The sequence below is a fragment of the Anopheles arabiensis genome, chromosome 3 (genome assembly GCF_016920715.1).
Source record: "Anopheles arabiensis isolate DONGOLA chromosome 3, AaraD3, whole genome shotgun sequence".
Taxonomy (NCBI): Eukaryota; Metazoa; Arthropoda; class Insecta; order Diptera; family Culicidae; genus Anopheles; species Anopheles arabiensis.
This window is the reverse complement of record NC_053518.1, coordinates 54,650,904-54,674,954: the sequence shown is the minus strand read 5'-3', so window position 1 is coordinate 54,674,954 and position 24,051 is coordinate 54,650,904. Positions and strand designations below refer to the sequence as shown.

At 39.2% G+C, this 24,051-nt stretch overlaps 1 protein-coding gene across 2 annotated transcripts in view; it reads right to left on the bottom strand.

The window, feature by feature from the left end:
• The window catches only part of LOC120900854 (protein groucho-like), a 66,950-nt gene that overhangs the window by 29,024 nt on the left and 13,875 nt on the right, over positions 1-24,051 (bottom strand). For both annotated transcript variants that reach the window (XM_040308363.1, XM_040308364.1), the window contains exons 3-4: positions 13,392-13,489; positions 10,668-10,731 (exon numbers count right to left, since the gene is read on the bottom strand). In XM_040308363.1, coding sequence (XP_040164297.1) covers positions 10,668-10,731; positions 13,392-13,489 — 162 coding nt within the window. The remainder of the gene's footprint in view (positions 1-10,667; positions 10,732-13,391; positions 13,490-24,051) is intronic.

Genomic DNA, 24,051 nt, shown 5'->3' with positions numbered 1-24,051 from the left:
TATATTTTGTTCGGCTAAATTGTTAATAAATAACACGAAATTTATTATATTACAGTTTACTGGTTATATTCAATCATTTTCCTTAACTTTTACAAACGGTTACAATGAATTTTTTATAGCAAACTCGACTTGAACAGCCGCTTCACCCTGAGAAGGTGGTGCACAAATAGCACTATTTCTCGGCTGTTTTTTTACATTTTACAGTTTTAAACACACCGCCGACGTCTTCTTCCACTAAAATATCATTAAAACAATACTCTTTTTGGTCTAATTTATATCTTTTTACTGACAACAAACAACAACACTTCGTACCGCTAAATTGCTCTTAAATTACTGTTATGACAGACACAAAACTGCTCGAATGGGTAAATTAACAGAAGGCTCCCGTCAAACATTGCGAGGGTTACGAGTAGTATCTGCTCGAAATCTTTTGACATTTTAAATAATCTTTGTTTTTCATTCATCAATTATTTTTGTTGCGGTGTTATTTTTGAACTGTTTCAATTTTTGTGGATTTTTGAAAACTAAAATGTCAAAATTCATGTGTTTAGTATGCTACAAATCGCACTGTTATACCTGCTCTCGGGGTGCTATAATTATAACTGCTAAAACTAGGGGTGAAAAAACTACCAAGGCTCTCAAGCTCTTTAATGCGAGGGCTCTGGGGCGGTGAACTTGTATGGCGTGCGAGCCCTCGCGCGCCCTCGCAAATCGCTGTCAATTGCATGGCGGGACCCCTGACCTAGTCGAAATGAATTCGATCGACGAAGAGCGATACCAATTATCGACAAAATTGTCGAAGTGCTCGATGTTTTACATAGGATCTGTCTGCTTTTCGAAACAGACTTTTCGATTTCGATTACGATCGAATGAACAATCCGTATGCGATGCCAAAGTGAATTTTGTTCAATCAAAACGAACTTTTATTATCAGGTTTTCGATTTCGATTGCAACCAAAATCGTATGCGATACAGGCCAGTGTTCGAGGACACACAGGAATTGCTTTCTCCCTCTTTCTCGCACCGTATGAACAGATTCGCCAGAGATCGAAATTTGTTCTGTTAGTGTTGAAATTGCACCTATACAACTGAATTCATCTAACGCGTTCGAATTGGTCCAGCAGTGCTCGATACGTGTTCTGTTGGTGTAGAAGCCAAAGTGGTGGAGGTGTCGTCATGTAGAACATTTGGCCATCAAGGCGTTAGGAAAAAGCACAAAACCAGGATCGACGGCGTTGTCTAATGCGACGAGTGCTGCTGGTATATGGGTCTTCTACTTCTTCTTCTTCTTCTATTTGGCGTAACGTCCTACGTGGACATGCCGGCCTATACAGGCTTTCGAGACTTAATTCATTACCACGTAGCCGGAAAGTCAATCCTTGCTACGCGGGACACGGTCCATTCTGGACTTCAACCAATGACGGGCATGTTATTGAGTCGTTCGAGTTGACGACTGTACCACGGGACGGCTGGTATATGGGAATGATAGAATTCAGATGGAAGAACATCAGCTTCGTCAGGTGGCTCGAAAAATATTTCACGTTCACTTCCATTTCCTTGAGTCTGATGTTTCCTTCGGTCTCATCAAACAACTGCGAATAATACTCTCCCCGTACATCCTTCAAGAAAAGGTCCCTGAAGAAAGGCGCCGATGAAGAGTAAAAACGCGCGAAATCCGCGCGAAACGCAAAATCCGCGATAGCTGTAACAGCCCTGCATTTCCTTTACATTTTTCCTGCAAACTTATATGCAAATATAGAAGGGATTCTAGCAAAAACTTGCGATTCTTAGTATTGTAACGTTTGCGGTAACGATTCTTACAGGCCTATTGTATTCTTGCCAAAGTCTATATAATACAGAGGTCGAGTCATCCAGAACATTTGATCAAAAAGCTTGGGAAAGTTTTGACAGCTGGATGAAAAAGCATCAATAGTTTCATCGTAGCATACATTGAGGTTGTATTTGTTGTACATGCAGTGGTCTGGATGCATTTTCGATCATTTTTACATCGTTTCATCGCAATATTATACTTTAAAAAGTTGACGAATAGATATAATTATAGTACAATTATAGATTATAACAAGATCAGTGCCCAAAATTATGACGAAATCATGTGCAGCTCAAGAGGAGCAAAGCTAATAGGCTAGTTTCCTGATTTTAGTCGTTTTTAACTGATGAATTAGTAAAAAACTACTACATGCCACGATAATGAGAATGAAATGTATATTTACTCTAGATTTTGTGCAGAATAGCACAATTAGCCCTGAAAAGTATTAAAACAATACTCTTTTTGGTCTAATTTATATCTTTTACTGACAACAAACAACAACACTTCGTACCGCTAAATTGCTCTTAAATTACTGTTATGACAGACACAAAACTGCTCGAATGGGTAAATTAACAGAAGGCTCCCGTCAAACATTGCGAGGGTTACGAGTAGTATCTGCTCGAAATCTTTTGACATTTTAAATAATCTTTGTTTTTCATTCATCAATTATTTTTGTTGCGGTGTTATTTTTGAACTGTTTCAATTTTTGTGGATTTTTGAAAACTAAAATGTCAAAATTCAGGTGTTTAGTATGCTACAAATCGCACTGTTATACCTGCTCTCGGGGTGCTATAATTATAACTGCTAAAACTAGGGGTGAAAAAACTACCAAGGCTCGCAAGCTCTTTAATGCGAGGGCTCTGGGGCGGTGAACTTGTATGGCGTGCGAGCCCTCGCGCGCCCTCGCAAATCGCTGTCAATTGCATGGCGGGCTGTCTGACTGGGTGGCGAGCCTTGGTAGTTTTTTCACCCCTAGTTTTAGCAGTTATAATTATAGCACCCCGAGAGCAGGTATAACAGTGTGATTTGTAGCATACTAAACACCTGAATTTTGACATTTTAGTTTTCAAAAATACACAAAAATTAAATAGTGATCTTTTCGTCAAATACTACCGCACAAAGAATAATCCTTGAATAAAAATCAACGATTTTTTAAAATACCATAAGATTTCGAGCACATGAAATCTTTTGCAACCCTCGCAATGTTTGACGGGTTTTGAGATTCAGTTTGACAACAGCCGTCGATATTTGGTTAACAGACAGCAGCCGCAATATAATATGGAAAATGGCGATTTATGAAGTGTGGTTATAATAAAATACAGGTTTTTAATATTTTTTAAGCTGAACGGATTTTTATTGAATGTAAACTAGAGATGGGTTCTGCGGATCGCACCCACGGTTCCGGCAAGTATGATTCCGATTCCGATTCCAGAGATAAGGAATCGCTAGTTCCACCGGAATCGTCCGGAATCGTCGGAATCGTCCGGAATCGTCCGGAATCGTCTGAAATCGTCTGGAATCGTGCGGAATCGTCGTAATCGTCTGGAATCGTCGGAACAGTCGGAATTTACCGGAATTGGCTGAAATCGCCCGGAATCGACCGGAATCGTCCGGAATCATGCGGAATCGTAGTCAATCGATAGTAGTGAATAGTAGAGCCGATTCCGGTCGATTACGACTGTTCCGACGATTCCAGACGATTCAAGTTCACGTTCCGGCCGCCGCGCATATGTCAATGCTGTCTGTCGTACATTTAAGCCAGGAATGTCGCGCACTGAGTTCCTCAATATAGTTCGATATAGACGCTAGCATCTTGTGTTACTGGTTACCAACGACTCCGCACGATTTCGACGATTCCAGACGATTCCGGACGATTCCGGGGGTTCCGGCTTGTCGGATTGAACCTACCCTTCGGAACTGGGTCCGAAATTTGTTGGAATCGTCCGGACCCAGTTCCGATTTTTTTTGCGTTTTGCCCAACTCTAATGTAAACCATTCGTCTATCATTCCCATATACCAGCCGTCCCGTGGTACAGTCGTCAACTCGAACGACTCAATAACATGCCCGTCATTGGTTGAAGTCCAGAATGGACCGTGTCCCGCGTAGCAAGGATTGACTTTCCGGCTACGTGGTAATGAATTAAGTCTCGAAAGCCTGTATAGGCCGGCATGTCCACGTAGGACGTTACGCCAAATAGAAGAAGAAGAAGAAGTAGAAGACCCATATACCAGCAGCACTCGTCGCATTAGACAACGCCGTCGATCCTGGTTTTGTGCTTTTTCCTAACGCCTTGATGGCCAAATGTTCTACATGACGACACCTCCACCACTTTGGCTTCTACACCAACAGAACACGTATCGAGCACTGCTGGACCAATTCGAACGCGTTAGATGAATTCAGTTGTATAGGTGCAATTTCAACACTAACAGAACAAATTTCGATCTCTGGCGAATCTGTTCATACGGTGCGAGAAAGAGGGAGAAAGCAATTCCTGTGTGTCCTCGAACACTGGCCTGTATCGCATACGATTTTGGTTGCAATCGAAATCGAAAACCTGATAATAAAAGTTCGTTTTGATTGAACAAAATTCACTTTGGCATCGCATACGGATTGTTCATTCGATCGTAATCGAAATCGAAAAGTCTGTTTCGAAAAGCAGACAGATCCTATGTAAAACATCGAGCACTTCGACAATTTTGTCGATAATTGGTATCGCTCTTCGTCGATCGAATTCATTTCGACTAGGTCAGGGGTCCCGCCATGCAATTGACAGCGATTTGCGAGGGCGCGCGAGGGCTCGCACGCCATACAAGTTCACCGCCCCAGGGCCCTCGCATTAAAGAGCTTGCGAGCCTTGGTAGTTTTTTCACCCCTAGTTTTAGCAGTTATTATTATAGCACCCCGAGAGCAGGTATAACAGTGCGATTTGTAGCATACTAAACACCTGAATTTTGACATTTTTTTTTCAAAAATCCACAAAAATTTAAATAGTGATCTTTTCGCCAAATACTACCGCAAAAAAATTCCATGAATAAAAATAAACGATTTTTTAAAATACCATAAGATTTCGAGCACATGAAATGTTTCGCAACCCTCGCAATGTTTGACGGGTTCGTCTATGTTCGCTAGTAGCACCAGCGTGCATTGGCTAACATTACCCAACGTGTTCCACCAAATTTAAGAACTTTTTGGTTTTTCCTTGCAACTTTTTTGAATTCTTCCCACTTGGATGGTACATCAAAATAGTAGTAAACTACTTTCGCCAACTCAGACACCTCAATCCCAAACTCTTTCAAGGCATACTTAAGCATTGTGTATGATATGGACTGGGCATGATCCTGTGTCAACTAGCTGGAATCCTCTTTCTTTGGGCCATCCCGGCTTATCATGACAAGGTGGTCTAAAGGGAGTTTAGCAGCTTCCAGTCCTTCGAGAATTTTGCCCAGAAGAATATCAGCTTTACCGAGAAAAGCGGAATTCAGATGGAAGAACATCAGCTTCGTCAGGTGGCTCGAAAAATATTTCACGTTCACTTCCATTTCCTTGAGTCTGATGTTTCCTTCGGTCTCATCAAACAACTGCGAATAATACTCTCCCCGTACATCCTTCAAGAAAAGGTCCCTGAAGAAAGGCGCCGATGAAGAGTAAAAACGCGCGAAATCCGCGCGAAACGCAAAATCCGCGATAGCTGTAACAGCCCTGCATTTCCTTTACATTTTTCCTGCAAACTTATATGCAAATATAGAAGGGATTCTAGCAAAAACTTGCGATTCTTAGTATTGTAACGTTTGCGGTAACGATTCTTACAGGCCTATTGTATTCTTGCCAAAGTCTATATAATACAGAGGTCGAGTCATCCAGAACATTTGATCAAAAAGCTTGGGAAAGTTTTGACAGCTGGATGAAAAAGCATCAATAGTTTCATCGTAGCATACATTGAGGTTGTATTTGTTGTACATGCAGTGGTCTGGATGCATTTTCGATCATTTTTACATCGTTTCATCGCAATATTATACTTTAAAAAGTTGACGAATAGATATAATTATAGTACAATTATAGATTATAACAAGATCAGTGCCCAAAATTATGACGAAATCATGTGCAGCTCAAGAGGAGCAAAGCTAATAGGCTAGTTTCCTGATTTTAGTCGTTTTTAACTGATGAATTAGTAAAAAAACTACTACATGCCACGATAATGAGAATGAAATGTATATTTACTCTAGATTTTGTGCAGAAATAGCACAATTAGCCCTGAAAAGTATTAAAACAATACTCTTTTTGGTCTAATTTATATCTTTTTACTGACAACAAACAACAACACTTCGTACCGCTAAATTGCTCTTAAATTACTGTTATGACAGACACAAAACTGCTCGAATGGGTAAATTAACAGAAGGCTCCCGTCAAACATTGCGAGGGTTACGAGTAGTATCTGCTCGAAATCTTTTGACATTTTAAATAATCTTTGTTTTTCATTCATCAATTATTTTTGTTGCGGTGTTATTTTTGAACTGTTTCAATTTTTGTGGATTTTTGAAAACTAAAATGTCAAAATTCATGTGTTTAGTATGCTACAAATCGCACTGTTATACCTGCTCTCGGGGTGCTATAATTATAACTGCTAAAACTAGGGGTGAAAAAACTACCAAGGCTCGCAAGCTCTTTAATGCGAGGGCTCTGGGGCGGTGAACATCTATGGCGTGCGAGCCCTCGCGCGCCCTCGCAAATCGCTGTCAATTGCATGGCGGGCTGTCTGACTGGGTGGCGAGCCTTGGTAGTTTTTTCACCCCTAGTTTTAGCAGTTATAATTATAGCACCCCGAGAGCAGGTATAACAGTGTGATTTGTAGCATACTAAACACCTGAATTTTGACATTTTAGTTTTCAAAAATCCACAAAAAATTAAATAGTGATCTTTTCGTCAAATACTACCGCACAAAGAATAATCCTTGAATAAAAATCAACGATTTTTTAAAATACCATAAGATTTCGAGCACATGAAATCTTTCGCAACCCTCGCAATGTTTGACGGGTTTTGAGATTCAGTTTGACAACAGCCGTCGATATTTGGTTAACAGACAGCAGCCGCAATATAATATGGAAAATGGCGATTTATGAAGTGTGGTTATAATAAAATACAGGTTTTTAATATTTTTTAAGCTGAACGGATTTTTATTGAATGTAAACTAGAGATGGGTTCTGCGGATCGCACCCACGGTTCCGGCAAGTATGATTCCGATTCCGATTCCAAAGATAAGGAATCGCTAGTTCCACCGGAATCGTCCGGAATCGTCGGAATCGTCCGGAATCGTCCGGAATCGTCTGAAATCGTCTGGAATCGTGCGGAATCGTCGTAATCGTCTGGAATCGTCGGAACAGTCGGAATTTACCGGAATTGGCTGAAATCGCCCGGAATCGACCGGAATCGTCCGGAATCATGCGGAATCGTAGTCAATCGATAGTAGTGAATAGTAGAGCCGATTCCGGTCGATTACGACTGTTCCGACGATTCCAGACGATTCAAGTTCACGTTCCGGCCGCCGCGCATATGTCAATGCTGTCTGTCGTACATTTAATCCAGGAATGTCGCGCACTGAGTTCCTCAATATAGTTCGATATAGACGCTAGCATCTTGTGTTACTGGTTACCAACGACTCCGCACGATTTCGACGATTCCAGACGATTCCGGACGATTCCGGGGGTTCCGGCTTGTCGGATTGAACCTACCCTTCGGAACTGGGTCCGAAATTTGTTGGAATCGTCCGGACCCAGTTCCGATTTTTTTGCGTTTTGCCCAACTCTAATGTAAACCATTCGTCTATCATTCCCATATACCAGCCGTCCCGTGGTACAGTCGTCAACTCGAACGACTCAATAACATGCCCGTCATTGGTTGAAGTCCAGAATGGACCGTGTCCCGCGTAGCAAGGATTGACTTTCCGGCTACGTGGTAATGAATTAAGTCTCGAAAGCCTGTATAGGCCGGCATGTCCACGTAGGACGTTACGCCAAATAGAAGAAGAAGAAGAAGTAGAAGACCCATATACCAGCAGCACTCGTCGCATTAGACAACGCCGTCGATCCTGGTTTTGTGCTTTTTCCTAACGCCTTGATGGCCAAATGTTCTACATGACGACACCTCCACCACTTTGGCTTCTACACCAACAGAACACGTATCGAGCACTGCTGGACCAATTCGAACGCGTTAGATGAATTCAGTTGTATAGGTGCAATTTCAACACTAACAGAACAAATTTCGATCTCTGGCGAATCTGTTCATACGGTGCGAGAAAGAGGGAGAAAGCAATTCCTGTGTGTCCTCGAACACTGGCCTGTATCGCATACGATTTTGGTTGCAATCGAAATCGAAAACCTGATAATAAAAGTTCGTTTTGATTGAACAAAATTCACTTTGGCATCGCATACGGATTGTTCATTCGATCGTAATCGAAATCGAAAAGTCTGTTTCGAAAAGCAGACAGATCCTATGTAAAACATCGAGCACTTCGACAATTTTGTCGATAATTGGTATCGCTCTTCGTCGATCGAATTCATTTCGACTAGGTCAGGGGTCCCGCCATGCAATTGACAGCGATTTGCGAGGGCGCGCGAGGGCTCGCACGCCATACAAGTTCACCGCCCCAGGGCCCTCGCATTAAAGAGCTTGCGAGCCTTGGTAGTTTTTTCACCCCTAGTTTTAGCAGTTATTATTATAGCACCCCGAGAGCAGGTATAACAGTGCGATTTGTAGCATACTAAACACCTGAATTTTGACATTTTTTTTTCAAAAATCCACAAAAATTTAAATAGTGATCTTTTCGCCAAATACTACCGCAAAAAAATTCCATGAATAAAAATAAACGATTTTTTAAAATACCATAAGATTTCGAGCACATGAAATGTTTCGCAACCCTCGCAATGTTTGACGGGTTCGTCTATGTTCGCTAGTAGCACCAGCGTGCATTGGCTAACATTACCCAACGTGTTCCACCAAATTTAAGAACTTTTTTGGTTTTTCCTTGCAACTTTTTTTGAATTCTTCCCACTTGGATGGTACATCAAAATAGTAGTAAACTACTTTCGCCAACTCAGACACCTCAATCCCAAACTCTTTCAAGGCATACTTAAGCATTGTGTATGATATGGACTGGGCATGATCCTGTGTCAACTAGCTGGAATCCTCTTTCTTTGGGCCATCCCGGCTTATCATGACAAGGTGGTCTAAAGGGAGTTTAGCAGCTTCCAGTCCTTCGAGAATTTTGCCCAGAAGAATATCAGCTTTACCGAGAAAAGCGGAATTCAGATGGAAGAACATCAGCTTCGTCAGGTGGCTCGAAAAATATTTCACGTTCACTTCCATTTCCTTGAGTCTGATGTTTCCTTCGGTCTCATCAAACAACTGCGAATAATACTCTCCCCGTACATCCTTCAAGAAAAGGTCCCTGAAGAAAGGCGCCGATGAAGAGTAAAAACGCGCGAAATCCGCGCGAAACGCAAAATCCGCGATAGCTGTAACAGCCCTGCATTTCCTTTACATTTTTCCTGCAAACTTATATGCAAATATAGAAGGGATTCTAGCAAAAACTTGCGATTCTTAGTATTGTAACGTTTGCGGTAACGATTCTTACAGGCCTATTGTATTCTTGCCAAAGTCTATATAATACAGAGGTCGAGTCATCCAGAACATTTGATCAAAAAGCTTGGGAAAGTTTTGACAGCTGGATGAAAAAGCATCAATAGTTTCATCGTAGCATACATTGAGGTTGTATTTGTTGTACATGCAGTGGTCTGGATGCATTTTCGATCATTTTTACATCGTTTCATCGCAATATTATACTTTAAAAAGTTGACGAATAGATATAATTATAGTACAATTATAGATTATAACAAGATCAGTGCCCAAAATTATGACGAAATCATGTGCAGCTCAAGAGGAGCAAAGCTAATAGGCTAGTTTCCTGATTTTAGTCGTTTTTAACTGATGAATTAGTAAAAAAACTACTACATGCCACGATAATGAGAATGAAATGTATATTTACTCTAGATTTTGTGCAGAAATAGCACAATTAGCCCTGAAAAGTATTTGGTTGTTTGGAATCGTTTGTGAACATTTTTTCATCTAACTGTCAAAAAAAAGCTTTCAAAATGGTGGACCAAAATCGAGCTATACATCGACCTCTGTGTTATATAGACTTTGTATTCTCGCAATCGACATGTCTCGAAGTCAAATGAAATAGTGCTAAAGAAATCAGGTCTAGTATACAACTAACCTATCTCGCTTCCAATAGTGGATTCTAGGTTTCCATAGAAATGTGACAAGTAAGCGAGTTTTAATTATAAAACCGCCTTCCTATTCTGATTTGAGAATCAATTGAGGCCCTTCGTTCTCGATATCAAAAACCTTGCGGGAAACGGATCGAAAACGATGTTTTGGCAGTTTTGAAGTATATGGCGGGATTTAAACGCAATTAAAATGAAATTTGATGGACGAAAAGCCATAAAAGGGATAGTTCATTGAAATCACATATAAAAGATGATTGCTTTGGATTATCTATTAGGAAATTCCTTTCCTGGGCATTAGACATCTTGAAGAGACATAAATTGTATGAAATATGGTGGGACCGTTAAAATGTTCATTTTAAAGAAACAAATTATCTTGAAGAGACTACATCTTAGAGACAGTTCACTGTACATTTGAAAACATATAAGAATTGGTATAACAGTAAGATCCTTCATTTCATGTTTTAATTGTAAATTGTACTGTACAATTTTGTAGAACTGCATTGCACATAAAAACTCACTGTGATTTTGAAACAAAAGTTTATTTTCTATTAACTTACCATTACATAATGTCGCTGCATTTCCGTTTTGTCTTGAGCTAGTTTTTCACACTCCATTTTGAGACTGAAAAAAAAATTAAGTAGAATAACAATAGTTAAGTGCTTGATTATTTCATAAATAAAAAAAATATTTGATGAATCTGATTTAAATGTACCTTATGTACTTTCAGAATAATGAAACATCAAAGAAACATGAGCATTAGCATGTTGCTGGAAGGCATGAATATTTGCTTGACAGGTGCAAAAATAAAAATTGTTAATTGGTATTTAACTCGTTCAGCCTGGCGCTGATTTTCATCGACTGTCCGTTCTGCCAGCTTCTACAACGTACCTGCTTTGTAACGGCCAAGCTACACGTACCGGACGACATCGGACGATGCCATAAAACGTAGAACCGTAGACAAGAGATTCGCGTCGGGCCGGGCCGTCTCGGATCACAGCGGGCCGATTTTGTATGAGATTTGACAGTTGGCGTTAACGGATTTATAGCATCGTCCGATGTCGTCCGGTACGTGTAGCTTGGCCGTAAAGCGACAGAAAAAATCATTTATTCTTGTTCATTTTCTCATGCCTTGCCTTGAAATGCACCACACATACACGTACAAACGCACGAGCAATTATCATTGCCTTATAGGAAAGGTTGCTGGCCCAGCTATCTCACAGCGCATAGATCTCGACAAGTCACAACGGCCTAGCCACATCGTTTGTGAACAAACCAGAGCACCGGATGAAATCTGCACAGATTTTGGTCCATTTCCTGCCAAGGAAACTGCTCGATTTTACGCAGCGGGCAAGCACTTAGTTGTGAACCGTGACCGTTGAAATAGACATAAAGCGACAACGTCGCGCGCGACGACTTCTCGCGCGACAAAAAGTAGCTCAATTTTACAAACGAGCTACTTGACTCGCGTGTCATTCCTGCTTCATCCGAAACAATCGGATTATTCGGTTTGTTTATGAGCCAGACTAATTCAAAACTCAAATAAATAAAATTGAAAACATTTTAACATATTTATTGTCCTGAATAAAAAAACTTATTAATTGTATTCTGAAACAAAAAACAGGTTGTCTGGGTCAAATTGAGCTACTTGCATAAACACAGAGTGAAATTTTGAGCTACTTTTTGTCACGCGAGACATTTGGGCCTATTATTTTACTCGAATGACATTCAATTCCGTCGGAAGCACTCGAGTCGAATGGGAGAAAAATTGGTATCGTTTTCGCCATTCGAATCGATGAAGGTTTCGTCGACATTTTTGTTCTAGCATCTGTGTGTTTGACAGTTGGTCGAGGCAACCGGCGGTCGGAGTAGGTGTAAACAAACGGATTCAGCACTTCTTTAAAATCATTTTTTTCCATAATTTTGTTAGAAATGAGGTAAATATGAGTGATGAGAGTGTTGATAAACTTATGTTAAACTTAATTACACACGTAGACAGTAGCCTAAATTCTTTGTGATGTTCAATTTACGCGTTTCCGTCAGCTTGAGCTGTCGGCAGAAAATCTCTCGAATGCAGCTTCCTGTTCGAGCAATACGGTACCGATTTTTACTTCGTCGACTCAAATCTGCCGATGAGTTAGTCGAAGCGGAACGTCGCTAGCAAAACGATACGAAAATTAACAAAATGAGCGTGCGAGTGAATCTTCTCGAATGCCGAACGCAATATAATAGGCCTTATTGTCGCTCCCCACCCAATCCGTCAAACATTACGAGGGTTGCGAGTAGTATCGTCTGCTCGAAAACTTATGGTATTTTAAATGATATTTGTGGACCAGGGTTTTTTGTCAATTTTTCCCAAAGATTGGATCATCCTCCATAATCATCCGATAATAATTAATTTCAAAATGGCATAGCACAAGAAAGGAAATAGCTAGTATTGAGTTAAGCTGCGAATAATGGAATTAAACGACCAGAACCAATGTAATGAATTGTGAAGAAAATTAAGTTTATGTATAAGTAAATACTACTACTACTACTACTACAAAAGAAGTAGGAGGCCCACGCGAAAAAAAAAGATGTTTGTTTTTTATTCATAAATATATATTTTTTGCAATGTTATGACCATTTCTATTGTTGTGGATTTTTGCAAAATAAAATGTCAAAATTCCGGTGTTTAGTATGCTACAATTTGCAAAGTTATATCTGCTCTCGGGGTGCTATAATTATAACTGCTAGAACTAGGGGCGAAAAAACTGCCTAGGCTCGCAAACTCTTTAATGCGAGGGCTCTGGGGCTGTGAATTTGCATGGCATGCGAGCCCTCGCGCGCCCACGCAAATCGCTGTCAATTGTATGGCGGGCCTCGCAATGTTTAATGGGATTGCGAGCTTTCGAGTACTATATTCTGCTCGAATAGTATTGAAATGTTTGTTAAACGCTTCATTACATGCATTAAATTTAATCGTAATTTCTCGTAATTATCACTCACTGCATATTTGTTTATCAGATTTAAAAGATTTATCAAATTTCAAGTCTATGGCAAGCCATAACTTGCGCTGTTACAAACAGTATGAATTTATGGCGATTGCGAGGCCTCATGCGAGCTCGCAATCTGGTCGAATTGGTTTTGCAAGGATATAACGAGTTCCCCGTTAAAGTGGAAATCGAGCATACTTCCTGAATTCTTTTCGAGCATCCACGCAAACCGTCACATCAAGGAATTTTTCACAATCAAATTTTTAACATCATAAAAGATTAAACACAATTAAAAAAAAAAAAACTTACTTATGATACTGTGCCTGTAGAAAATTAAATTCTTCTTTTATCCTATCACAGTTTTCAGTTATAGTGAATTTGAATGGCTGTGCAGACTGCGGTGGACCCTGTACAAATAGAAGTAAATAAGAAAACATTATTAATATAAAGATTGTATAGATTTATTAATAGTAATATAAAAAACGTGCAAAATGAAAATCATCCTTCAACAATATTTATATACATAACGTTTTTTTCTATGCATTGTGATGCTGTGATGATTTTTTTTGTGATTTAAATTTTCTTTCCTAAGAAAGAATGAACAGTGGCGGCCACCTTACTTAATTTTTCTTATACAATACACCACGTATGTACTTAGTTTGAAGCTTCCGGAACAGTTCTTTAAATTAGTGGAATGGAACGTCCCCCCATAGCAAGGAGTGACTATTCGGTTGCATTATGGTCCGGGTTCATTATAAAGCAAATACAACATTTGACAGCTGTTGAAAAACATTTTGGAGGCGGTGAATAATTATGTGCACATTCGAATGTGATTTGGAAACCCTTGTAACGAAATTCTTTGGCTATGCTGATGCATCCATGTTATCTATAAAATTATAAAAACTTAGCAAAGCCATTTTATTTAATCAGTCCTAAAGATTTTGGTACGGATTTGGCGGCTCAAAGCAATCATTAACCATGACCTTTAAACGTTTTCAAAATAATGAACATATCTAAAAATCGAAAATGCAGTTGTAATAGTTGAATACTTGTGTACCGCTGAATTGTGATATTGTGTACCGCGCTTGTGAGTATCAAGTGCGAAAGTTGCCTTAAGCGTGATGACGTTCCATAAACAACTGATGTAGTTGTCCTGTCAATTGCTGCGGTTGCGTTAAATGTTGCTACGCATGCGAAATCAAGTAAAAAATCCTGTATAATATTCAAGGAAATTTAGAACTCGAAACCTCCCAATGTTTCTCGGGCACCACTAACGGGCACCCCTAATCATGCAAAATGGGCACCCTCTATTTAAGCATAGAGAACACCATGTATATTTTATAACCCGCAATTAACATATCCCGTCAAACATTGCGAGGGTTGCGAAAGATTTCATGTGCTCGAAATCTTATTGTATTTTAAATAATCGTTGATTTTTATTCATGGATTATTTTTTCTACGGTTGTATTTGTCGAAAAGATCACTATTTCAATTTTTGTAGATTTTTTAAAATAAAATGACAAAATTCAGGTGTTTAGTATGCTACAATTTGCACTGTTATATCTGCTTTTGGGGTGCTATAATTATAACTACCCGTCAAACATTGCGAGGGTTGCGAAACATTTCATGTGCTCGAAATCTTATGGTATTTTAAAAAATCGTTGATTTTTATTCATGGATTATTCTTTGTGCGGTAGTATTTGGCGAAAAGATCACTTTTTAAATTTTTGTGGATTTTTGAAAACTAAAATGTCAAAATTCAGGTGTTTAGTATGCTACAAATCGCACTGTTATACCTGCTCTCGGGGTGCTATAATTATAACTGCTAAAACTAGGGATGAAAAAAATACCAAGGCTCGCAAGCTCTTTAATGCGAGGGCTCTGGGGCGGTGAACTTGTATGGCGTGCGAGCCCTCGCGCGCCCACGCAAATCGCTGTCAATTGCATGCACCGGTTTGCAACATTCCCCTAAGTGATTGAACTATTCTCTTATATGATTCAAACCCCTGTAAGGGGTACTCGTTATGAGGGTTTCCACTAGGCTTGGGCAATTCGGTTCATTTCCATGAACGTGAACGTACTAGTTCCTTCATTCAGATAAACTGAACATGAATCGCGATTCATTCGTTCATTTCAGTTGAAGAAATTTGGGTAAATTGTTTTATTTTGCAAGAAGAACACAATTAGTGTATTGCATCTTGAAAATTATTAGGCAGACCAGGAAGATCCTTATTACGATTGGTAGGACGATCTTTTCGTGAACGTCCTGGTATTACGGTTCACGTTCATATTTGTATGACGGGAATGAACGACCTAGCGTACTAGGACATTCTTTATTTCGACGGATAGGTCGTTCTTTTCGTGAATGTCCTGGTCATACGATTCACGTTCATATTTGTATGGGGAAAATGAACGACCTGGCGTATTAGGACGTTCTTTATTTTGAAGAGTAGGACGTTCACATGAATTACATGAACGTCCTGGTATTACGGTTCAAGTTAATATTTGTATGGGGAGATTGAACGACCTAGCGTAGTAGGACGTTCTTTATTTCGACTGATAGGATAAGTCGTTCTTTTCTTGGTTCATGTTCATATTTGTGTGGGGAAAATGAACGACCTGACATACTATAACGTTCGTTATTTCGGCAGGTAGGACGTTATTTTGATGACCAACTCAGTACATTATGATTTATAAAGAATCGATGAACGTTGATTAGATGAACGTAGGTCGTTCGTTCTTTAGGATGAATTGAATGAATCGTACAGTTCTGGTACTTGAGGCACAACTCTAATTTCAACTGTATTTAATTTAATATTAATCAGAATATCGCTCATCGTACACCAAAACAAAGGACGTTCAATTCGCCTACTATTGAGACAATAAAACATGCTAATATAATGAATTAAATGCGATTCCTTATCATTCCCCGTTGACCATTGGATTGGGATTGAGATTGGGATTGCCAATCCCAATCCCATTCCCAATCGAAACGCATTGGAAACTTTTAGGGATTCAAATCCTAAAAATGGGATCTGATCCGATAGAATCTTTCTATGGATTGAATCTTCGAATCTTCCGTATCCTGTATCTCCCAACACTATGCCGAACTTGGGATCGCTGTCGAAAACCTTCTTGGTGGGGCATGAGTCCTGCATCCTCATGATATGCTCCAGCCAACGTATCCTGCCAGCCTTTGCCATCGTATCTTATCTTATTGTGCGCTCGTTTGTGGATCTAATTTGACTACTATGGATCCTAAGCAATTTAAATATGCAACCTTAAAATTTTCGGAACTTTTATATGAGCAAACAACTGATGAACAAACGACGAAAAAAACTTTGAAAATATTGCTTTTTGGTCGTTTAGCAGCATCATGACACTAACGAAGAAATACTTTACCCCGTGAAAAAGATATTTTGCATCTGCTATCAATTGTTGATTAACAGATGTCATTACACACCTTTAAAAAAGGGTAACCGGAAGCCATGGACCAACCAACCAGATGATGCAATAGATACAGGAGAATTCAGGGGTTTTCTTAATTTTGGGACACTTACTTGATTGTGTTTTACGGGATGTATACTTTTAAGTGATAAGAAGTGGGTTCTATGGCACCCTTTTTGCACAGGCTTTTATCTATTTACTCCTGCGTAGGTACACACGCTCTTGGTTTCATTTTCACTCATTCCATTTCCATTCTCTTTTTTTTAGAATTTCCCGGTTTTCGCGGCTTTTCCCGGAAAAATATAATTCCCGATTTTCGCGGTTTTCCCGATTGAGTTGCCTACGCTGCTATCAGTTATTGTCACATTGTGACACACTTCGGAAAGCCAAATCACACCATTGCAACACAGTCATTATAACACATTTGCAAATCAATCCACACCATAGCAACACACCCAGACCATACCGTTCGTAGAAAAAGGCAATTGAGACACATTTATCGAAAACAACCGAAACGCGCAACATAATAAATTCAATCGTTATCGCAGCAAACAGACAATAGACAAGCAGAGAGCGCATAGCAACTTACAGGGTTTTACAAGTCAGAATCGAATGTCAGCAAAACAATTTCAGAAGCTCTGGATGCAGTTTAGCTATCAAAAGTTATTGTTTCACCGCACCCATGCTATTTTCAAAAGCGCAATATGATTTTTAAATCACTCAAGTTGTTTTTTAGAGGTCTTTCGCATCGTGTTGAAAATTCAATCACGCATTTTGATATTATTTGTATACAATTCAATTATTTAGTGCGAACATCATGTCAGTAACCTTTAATTGGCACAAAAACACATTCCATAACATCTATCGAGTATAAATAAACCCAACTCCGACCGTGGCACGTCAGATTCATTCGGATTGTCAAGATAGGACCGTTACGCTCCCTAAAAAATTCGCCTTCTAACTTACTAGGTTTTCCAAGTTAGTTTAGAATGTAAACATTGTTATTCACCGCATGCAAAATGTTGTTCCATATCAATCTGACATTTCATTTTCATCACAATAATTTTTAATTTCTACAGCATGATTTTCAACACAACTAAAGCTGGAATGAGTTTGACAGTTCTTTGTTATGTGTTGAAAATCATGTGTTTAAACTAAAATATCATTTTGAAACAAATAAACCATTAGACAGCTGTTGAAAAAAATCTTGGATGCGGTGAATAACAATGTTTACATTCGAAATTGATTTGGAAAACCCCGTATTTCAAGATTTTTGTTATGTCCCCCTATCCTAGGTAAGGCTTCTAAACTCTAACGTTTACAGTAAGGGAAACCGCTTCTGGGTTTCTATGATCGTCTGGACGAACAAGTGTTGAAAAGTCCGCTTCGACCAAAGTTTTATTCTATCTCGATACATGTCAGCGAAACACTGACCTACCGCGATGATACTCGATGATCAGTTGTGCTGTTTGTACAATCATCATATTACATGGCGACCGTAGCTATCTTCCGAACTCATTACAACAGCAAACCCTGCGCTTCCAGGCCAAACAGTGCCGTTTTGAAGAGTCATATGTACAGCTGCTGGAGCAGCTAGGCCAGTCGGGGGACACCCGCTTGTTTTACAGGAGATTTCATTTCATTTCATTTCATTTCATTTATTTAATACAATATCCACCATCAAGGCTAAATATAATAGACTTAAAACTAATTTAATACTAACAAATAAACAAAATAATTCATGAAAAACTAAGCCTAACTAACCTAGTCTTGACCTAGCAAAAAAGAAAAGAAAAAAAAACAAGAGAAAAGAAATCATAAACATAAAAAAAGAGAGTAATAGAAAACTAAGGAGAATAATTAAAGGGAATTAGAAGAAAAAATACGGTTACGGAAAGAGTTAAGAGAGGAGTCGAAATCAAAGAGATAGTAAAAGTGGTTAAACAACCTGAAACAGGACAGAAGAGGGTCATTGAAAGTATAAAGAGTATGACGTGTTTCAATTGACAGAGGATCACGTGGACGAAGAGAACGAGAGGGAACATACAGCGAGATGGACGAGAGTAAATCAGGAGCATCAGTAGCAGAAAGTAATAAGCCACCAATATAACAAGCCTGAAACACTTGCCGGCGGAAGCTTAAGGAGTGAAGATTGAATAACTGCAATCGCGTTTCATAGGGAGGTAGTGAGGCAGCACCGAACAAACGACGAAAGGCAATCCTGGTAAAGAGGCGCTGAATGCTTTCAATTCTCGAACAGCCATCAATAGTGGGAGGATTCCAGATGATACTAGCATATTCAAGAATAGGCCTTACCAAAGCACAATAAAGGATTCTTAGGATGCTTTGATCTCTAAAAATAGAGGTAAAACGTAAGATAAACCCAAGGGTTCGATTTGCTTTTAGTAGCACTTCATCAAGCTGCAGTTTAAAGTTAAGACGACAGTCAAGTATAATACCAAGGTCACGGATGGACATAACACGAGAGAGGGAAGTGCTAGAGAGAGTATAGTTAAATAAAATAGGAGAAAGAGAGTGAGAGAAAGAACCCAAGCGGCATCGCTGAGAGAGAATTGAGCTTTTCCCGTTGTTTCCCCCCCTGACATACCCACGAACGGTGTGTTTGTTTCTACGCGATGCGTTATTCTCTGTTGTTGTTGTTGCCTTTAACGCTGTTACCGCAAGAGCTTGAAGCAAGAAGCGTTTCACACCATCACCGTCTCACCCAGACTTTGGTGTTGTGATGCGTTTATTTGTACCCCCGCCCCTATGTTCTTCTTACCCGTACCGCGCACCCCATACATATTCTGACTTAGAATTCAAAGCAAAGCGAGATGGTTTAACTGAATTTGGAAAAGATGAGTGATGGATATTTAATAACGATTCAGATCACATATTTTAAAACAAAATTAACAAAAACTTGTACTAAAATTTTATGAAAAAATTAAAGGTTTCCGCCATCGGTATAATGATATAAAAATAATTATATTAACAACTTATATATAGTATATTATATATTTTATAATAATATATATTATATGAATAAATGTATATATAATTATATATATATATATATATATATATATATATATATATATATATATATATATATATATATATATATTTATTTATATATGTATGTGTATTTATATATGTTTTTTAAACAAACTTACATGTTTCTATTAAAAAAACCTTATCTTGAAGAATTGAAAAAGGAACAGAGTAAATTGTCTGTTTTACTTAATAACATTCATATAGGGATCACAAAAAAATTATCAAATAATTACACACGTGCATGAACATGCTTACTAGTTAGTAGTTAGGTTATCGTTGAACATAAATGTAATAAAATACATTTTAATCATTATTAAGTTTATAATTATCTTTCTGATTATTTAAAAAAACACTGATGTTTGTTTTAACTTAAACCGCTTTGAAAATAGCAATATATATGACACAATTAGAACTCGCTAATTGCATTTATATCATATGTCTACAAAAAAAATAGATTTTGTTTATTAGAAAGACATTTTGTAACACGACTAATGTCTGCGTATTTTGTCATGTTTGTTATTTTATACAAACTGGATAAACTGACTTTTTCTCATATTTATGTGAACAACTCGGATTTTTTGTATTCAATTGAAAAAGCAGACTTGCAATTGGCGAGGTTTGAATGTATTTCACTTCGTCACATGACAGCTTGCATATCTGTCAAGTCAGAAACGTAAACAAACACGGACAACCGCCCGTAAAGATTGTGTGCAGAATAATCGTAAAATTTTATGTGAAAACTCGGGAAAAGGTAAGTGTTATGTGCATATTTCAGTGAATAAACTATCTTTTAATGTTTGAACACATTATTCCACAGGAAAAACATCATATTATCCCGAATTTAGCAACATTCGTCCGAGTATGATCGAGCAGCTGTGTGTGTGTGTGTGTGTGTGTGTATGCCGACGAAATACGACGCCGGTAAGATGAAATGTTTTACTTTTTCACTTTTACTTTACTTTTTCACTTTATTTTTCATGAAATCACAATGAATTGTAAAAATAATGCAGATTTAATGATAGTGATCTTTGTTACAGTTTCTACAACAATCACTAAAGCCGGCTGTGATCGTGATCCGGTCGTTGTGTATCTTCAAGCAAACCAACGTTTCCATACACCACAAAATAGCATGGAAAGGAAAGTATTATAAAATAATGTCATATTTGAAAGCATTCTAATCTTTCATTGTTATTTTTCCACTGCAAACAGGACATTGGATCACCGCATCGACAAGTGGTTTTTATGTGCAAGTGTTGTTAAGAAGTGTGTTGTACGGTGTATTATGTGTTTTACTTTATTTGTATCGTTTTGCAAGTGGTACAGTTAGTGCGTTTAATCGTTGTGCTACTGCTAACGAAAAAACGATCCGAGCATTAGAAGCGGCAACAATACATGTGCCTGACGCAGAGACAACAACGCCGTCGGCATCAGTTGATACCATCCAAAGTGATGGTTGAAATCGTATATAAACGTGTAAAACCATATATTGAGGCATGTAAGTATTGAATAATAGTTAAATAAAATACATTTTATCGTTGTACTGGACAATGTGCATCGAAATTTTAAAAAAGTGTGTGTGTTTTTGTTTACATCCGAATACAGAACCCACAGCGTTATACTGTGGTTCGAGCACTCGCTAAGTAACGCTTGAGCTTTGAGCTTTCATTGAGCTTACATAGAATGTTACACGCTACCTGCTCACTAAGGACTGCTATCGAGCAGTGTTATGAGCAGGTAGCGAGCAGTAACGCCTCCATACAAAAATCGCGAAACGTAACGCTCCAATGCTATTTGGGAAATAACAGAACATTTTTCGGGACAGAGGCGAAGTAAATTGGATGAACACCAATGAGCAAATGCATTGAGGTAATGCTGAAGTCTCAGACATTCAGAAGAAGAAGACACAGGTAAAAAGTTTTTGATATCATTCGCATAAAGGAGATGACCATCAGGAGGTAAAACATTACAAACATCATTGATGAACAAAGAAAACAGAAGTGGACTTAGCACACAACCCTGAGGGACACCTGACGTACAAAAAAACTCCTCAGATAAGTACGACCCGGTTTTAACCCTGCATGATCGATTACTTAAATATGAGGACAGCCAGCTAATAATGCCATCACCAAAACCAAGTTTAGACAATTTAGCTAATAATAAAGAGTGAGGTAAACTATCAAAAGCAGCATGAAAGTCGGTGTATATTGCATCAAGTTGGGTACCGGCCTCAAAAGATCTAAAAATATTGGAAATAAAAGACATGAGATTAGTTGAAGTAGACCTACCAGGCATAAACCCATGCTGTTTAGGGCTAATAGCTGAACTACAACTATGAAGTATGGTTGGAAGGATACATAGCTCAAAAGTTTTGGCTGTGGCGCAAGTTTGGGTTATCCCACGATAATTAGAAACAATGCTACGGCATCCCTTTTTGTGTACCGGAAAAAGCCAACAGGATTTCCAAAGAGCAGGAAAAACCCCAAGAGATAGTGAAAGGTTGAAAATTTTAGCAAGGTGTGGAGCAAGCACGTCCTTACAGTTTATTAAAACAGAGGCAGGAATGCCATCTGGACCAGGAGTAAAAGAACGTTTCAACCCAAATAACACCTGTACAACTGTTTCAGAGCTAACCGAAATATCGGAGAGATTAATTAAGTTCTCTGGCGTGTAGAGTAGCCCACCCTCAATAAGGTTAGGGTCACTAACCGGTGGCTCAAACATTTGGGAAAAATGTGCAGAGAATAGCTCACAGATCTCAACAGGCGTAGAGGCAGTTCGAGAATCAAGTACCATTTCATTAGGTAACGTATTGCACCCTCTTCGAATCCTAACAAATTGCCAGAAGGATGCTGGATCAGAACGGAAACGCGATTGCAGTCTACTCGAATAGGCCTCAAAACGAGCCCTGTTGTATAGTCGATGCGCAGAGGCAGCGTACTTAAATAAACGAAAGTTGAATGCAGATCGGTTCAGACGATACCTGCTAAGATATTTCATTCTATCCTTTTTCAGGTTGCGAAGAGTACGATTGGACCAGGGAGGATTAGGAGGGGATCGAAAAATAGGTGTACATGAAAGGAGTGCAGAGGTTAACAAAGCATTAAACGATTGGACAGCCTCGTCGACCGATGTACATTGATAAAAAAAGACCAGTCGGAACGAGATAGAATTGAATTAAGTTTACGATAGTCTGTGAGCCGAAAATTATAACGAACACTCAATGAATTAGGAGCAGAAGGTAATACATTCTTAACCCGACTAGCCCTAAATAAAGAAGACGGTAACGCAATTTCTAGAGCAGGATGATGGGCATCCTGGGGCAGGAGCAGTGACGAAGCAGGATACACAGAACAACAAGCAGCTGCAGCAGAGTTGGAGAGCACCAGGTCCAAATAATGATTTAAATGGTTATGCACCCCGTTCAGCTGATAGAGTTCATGCAGGTTTAACATATCCAAAAAGCAGGAACTGGATGTATTCGAAGAAATATGTGGCACATAATGTCTTATAGCTGAAGATGAATCTGGCCTTACTGCGGTAGAAAGCGACCACTCTAACGCAGGTTGATTGAAGTCACCCAGAAGGATAAGATGATCATTCGGTTTCATTTGCATGTATGCATCACTGATGAAAGCAGAAAGGGATTCCAAATAGTTGCGGTCGCTGCTCAAATACGGTGGCACATAAACAATCCCATAAAGACGACATAAAGACATAAAGACGAAACTTAGAAAAAGAAACACGTATACATAAAGCTTCAAGCGTGGGTGGATTAATGTTAAGTGCAACAGAAGGATATCGAACGGAACATGCAAGTAGCACACCACCCCCACGCGAACGTTCATTCTTTAACCTGCTTCGATCGTAGCGGTATATGTTGATGATGTAGATTGGAGAAGGAGCGGGTTTGCTCCGAAAAGCCGCAATGTACCGGAATGCGGATAAAAATCTCCTGACGGACGAGCGGGAGGTGATCGAAAGGTGGAAGTGCTACTACGAAGGACACCTGAATGGAATAGAGGCAGGAGAGGCTGGCGCAAGTGGAAAAACAAGGCAACCACCACAGCAGCAGCAGTAACAACAGCGACAGCATTGGCGCAGACCTTAACCGAATGCCATGGTTATACAGCGGAACGCATCACCTGCAAATTGGACCACGGCATCGACACCATCATCTCACCAGGCAGCGATTGCCAGCGTAAACTTTAAAATTCCTTCGTATTACTAACCTTTACAAAGAACTATAACCAAAACCATATTTGTAACAGACACTTTTTTAATATAATCAACAGATAATAGCTTTAAGTAAACCGAGACTACCCGGGATAAGATAATGCGATGGACTGGTGGCTGAGCTCTTCAAGATGGGACCGGAGACAGACTTACCGTCGAAATGCATCAGCTGATCGTGAAAGTCTAGGTGCATGAGGAACTACCGGAGGATTGGAAACTGGGTGTTAATCATCCG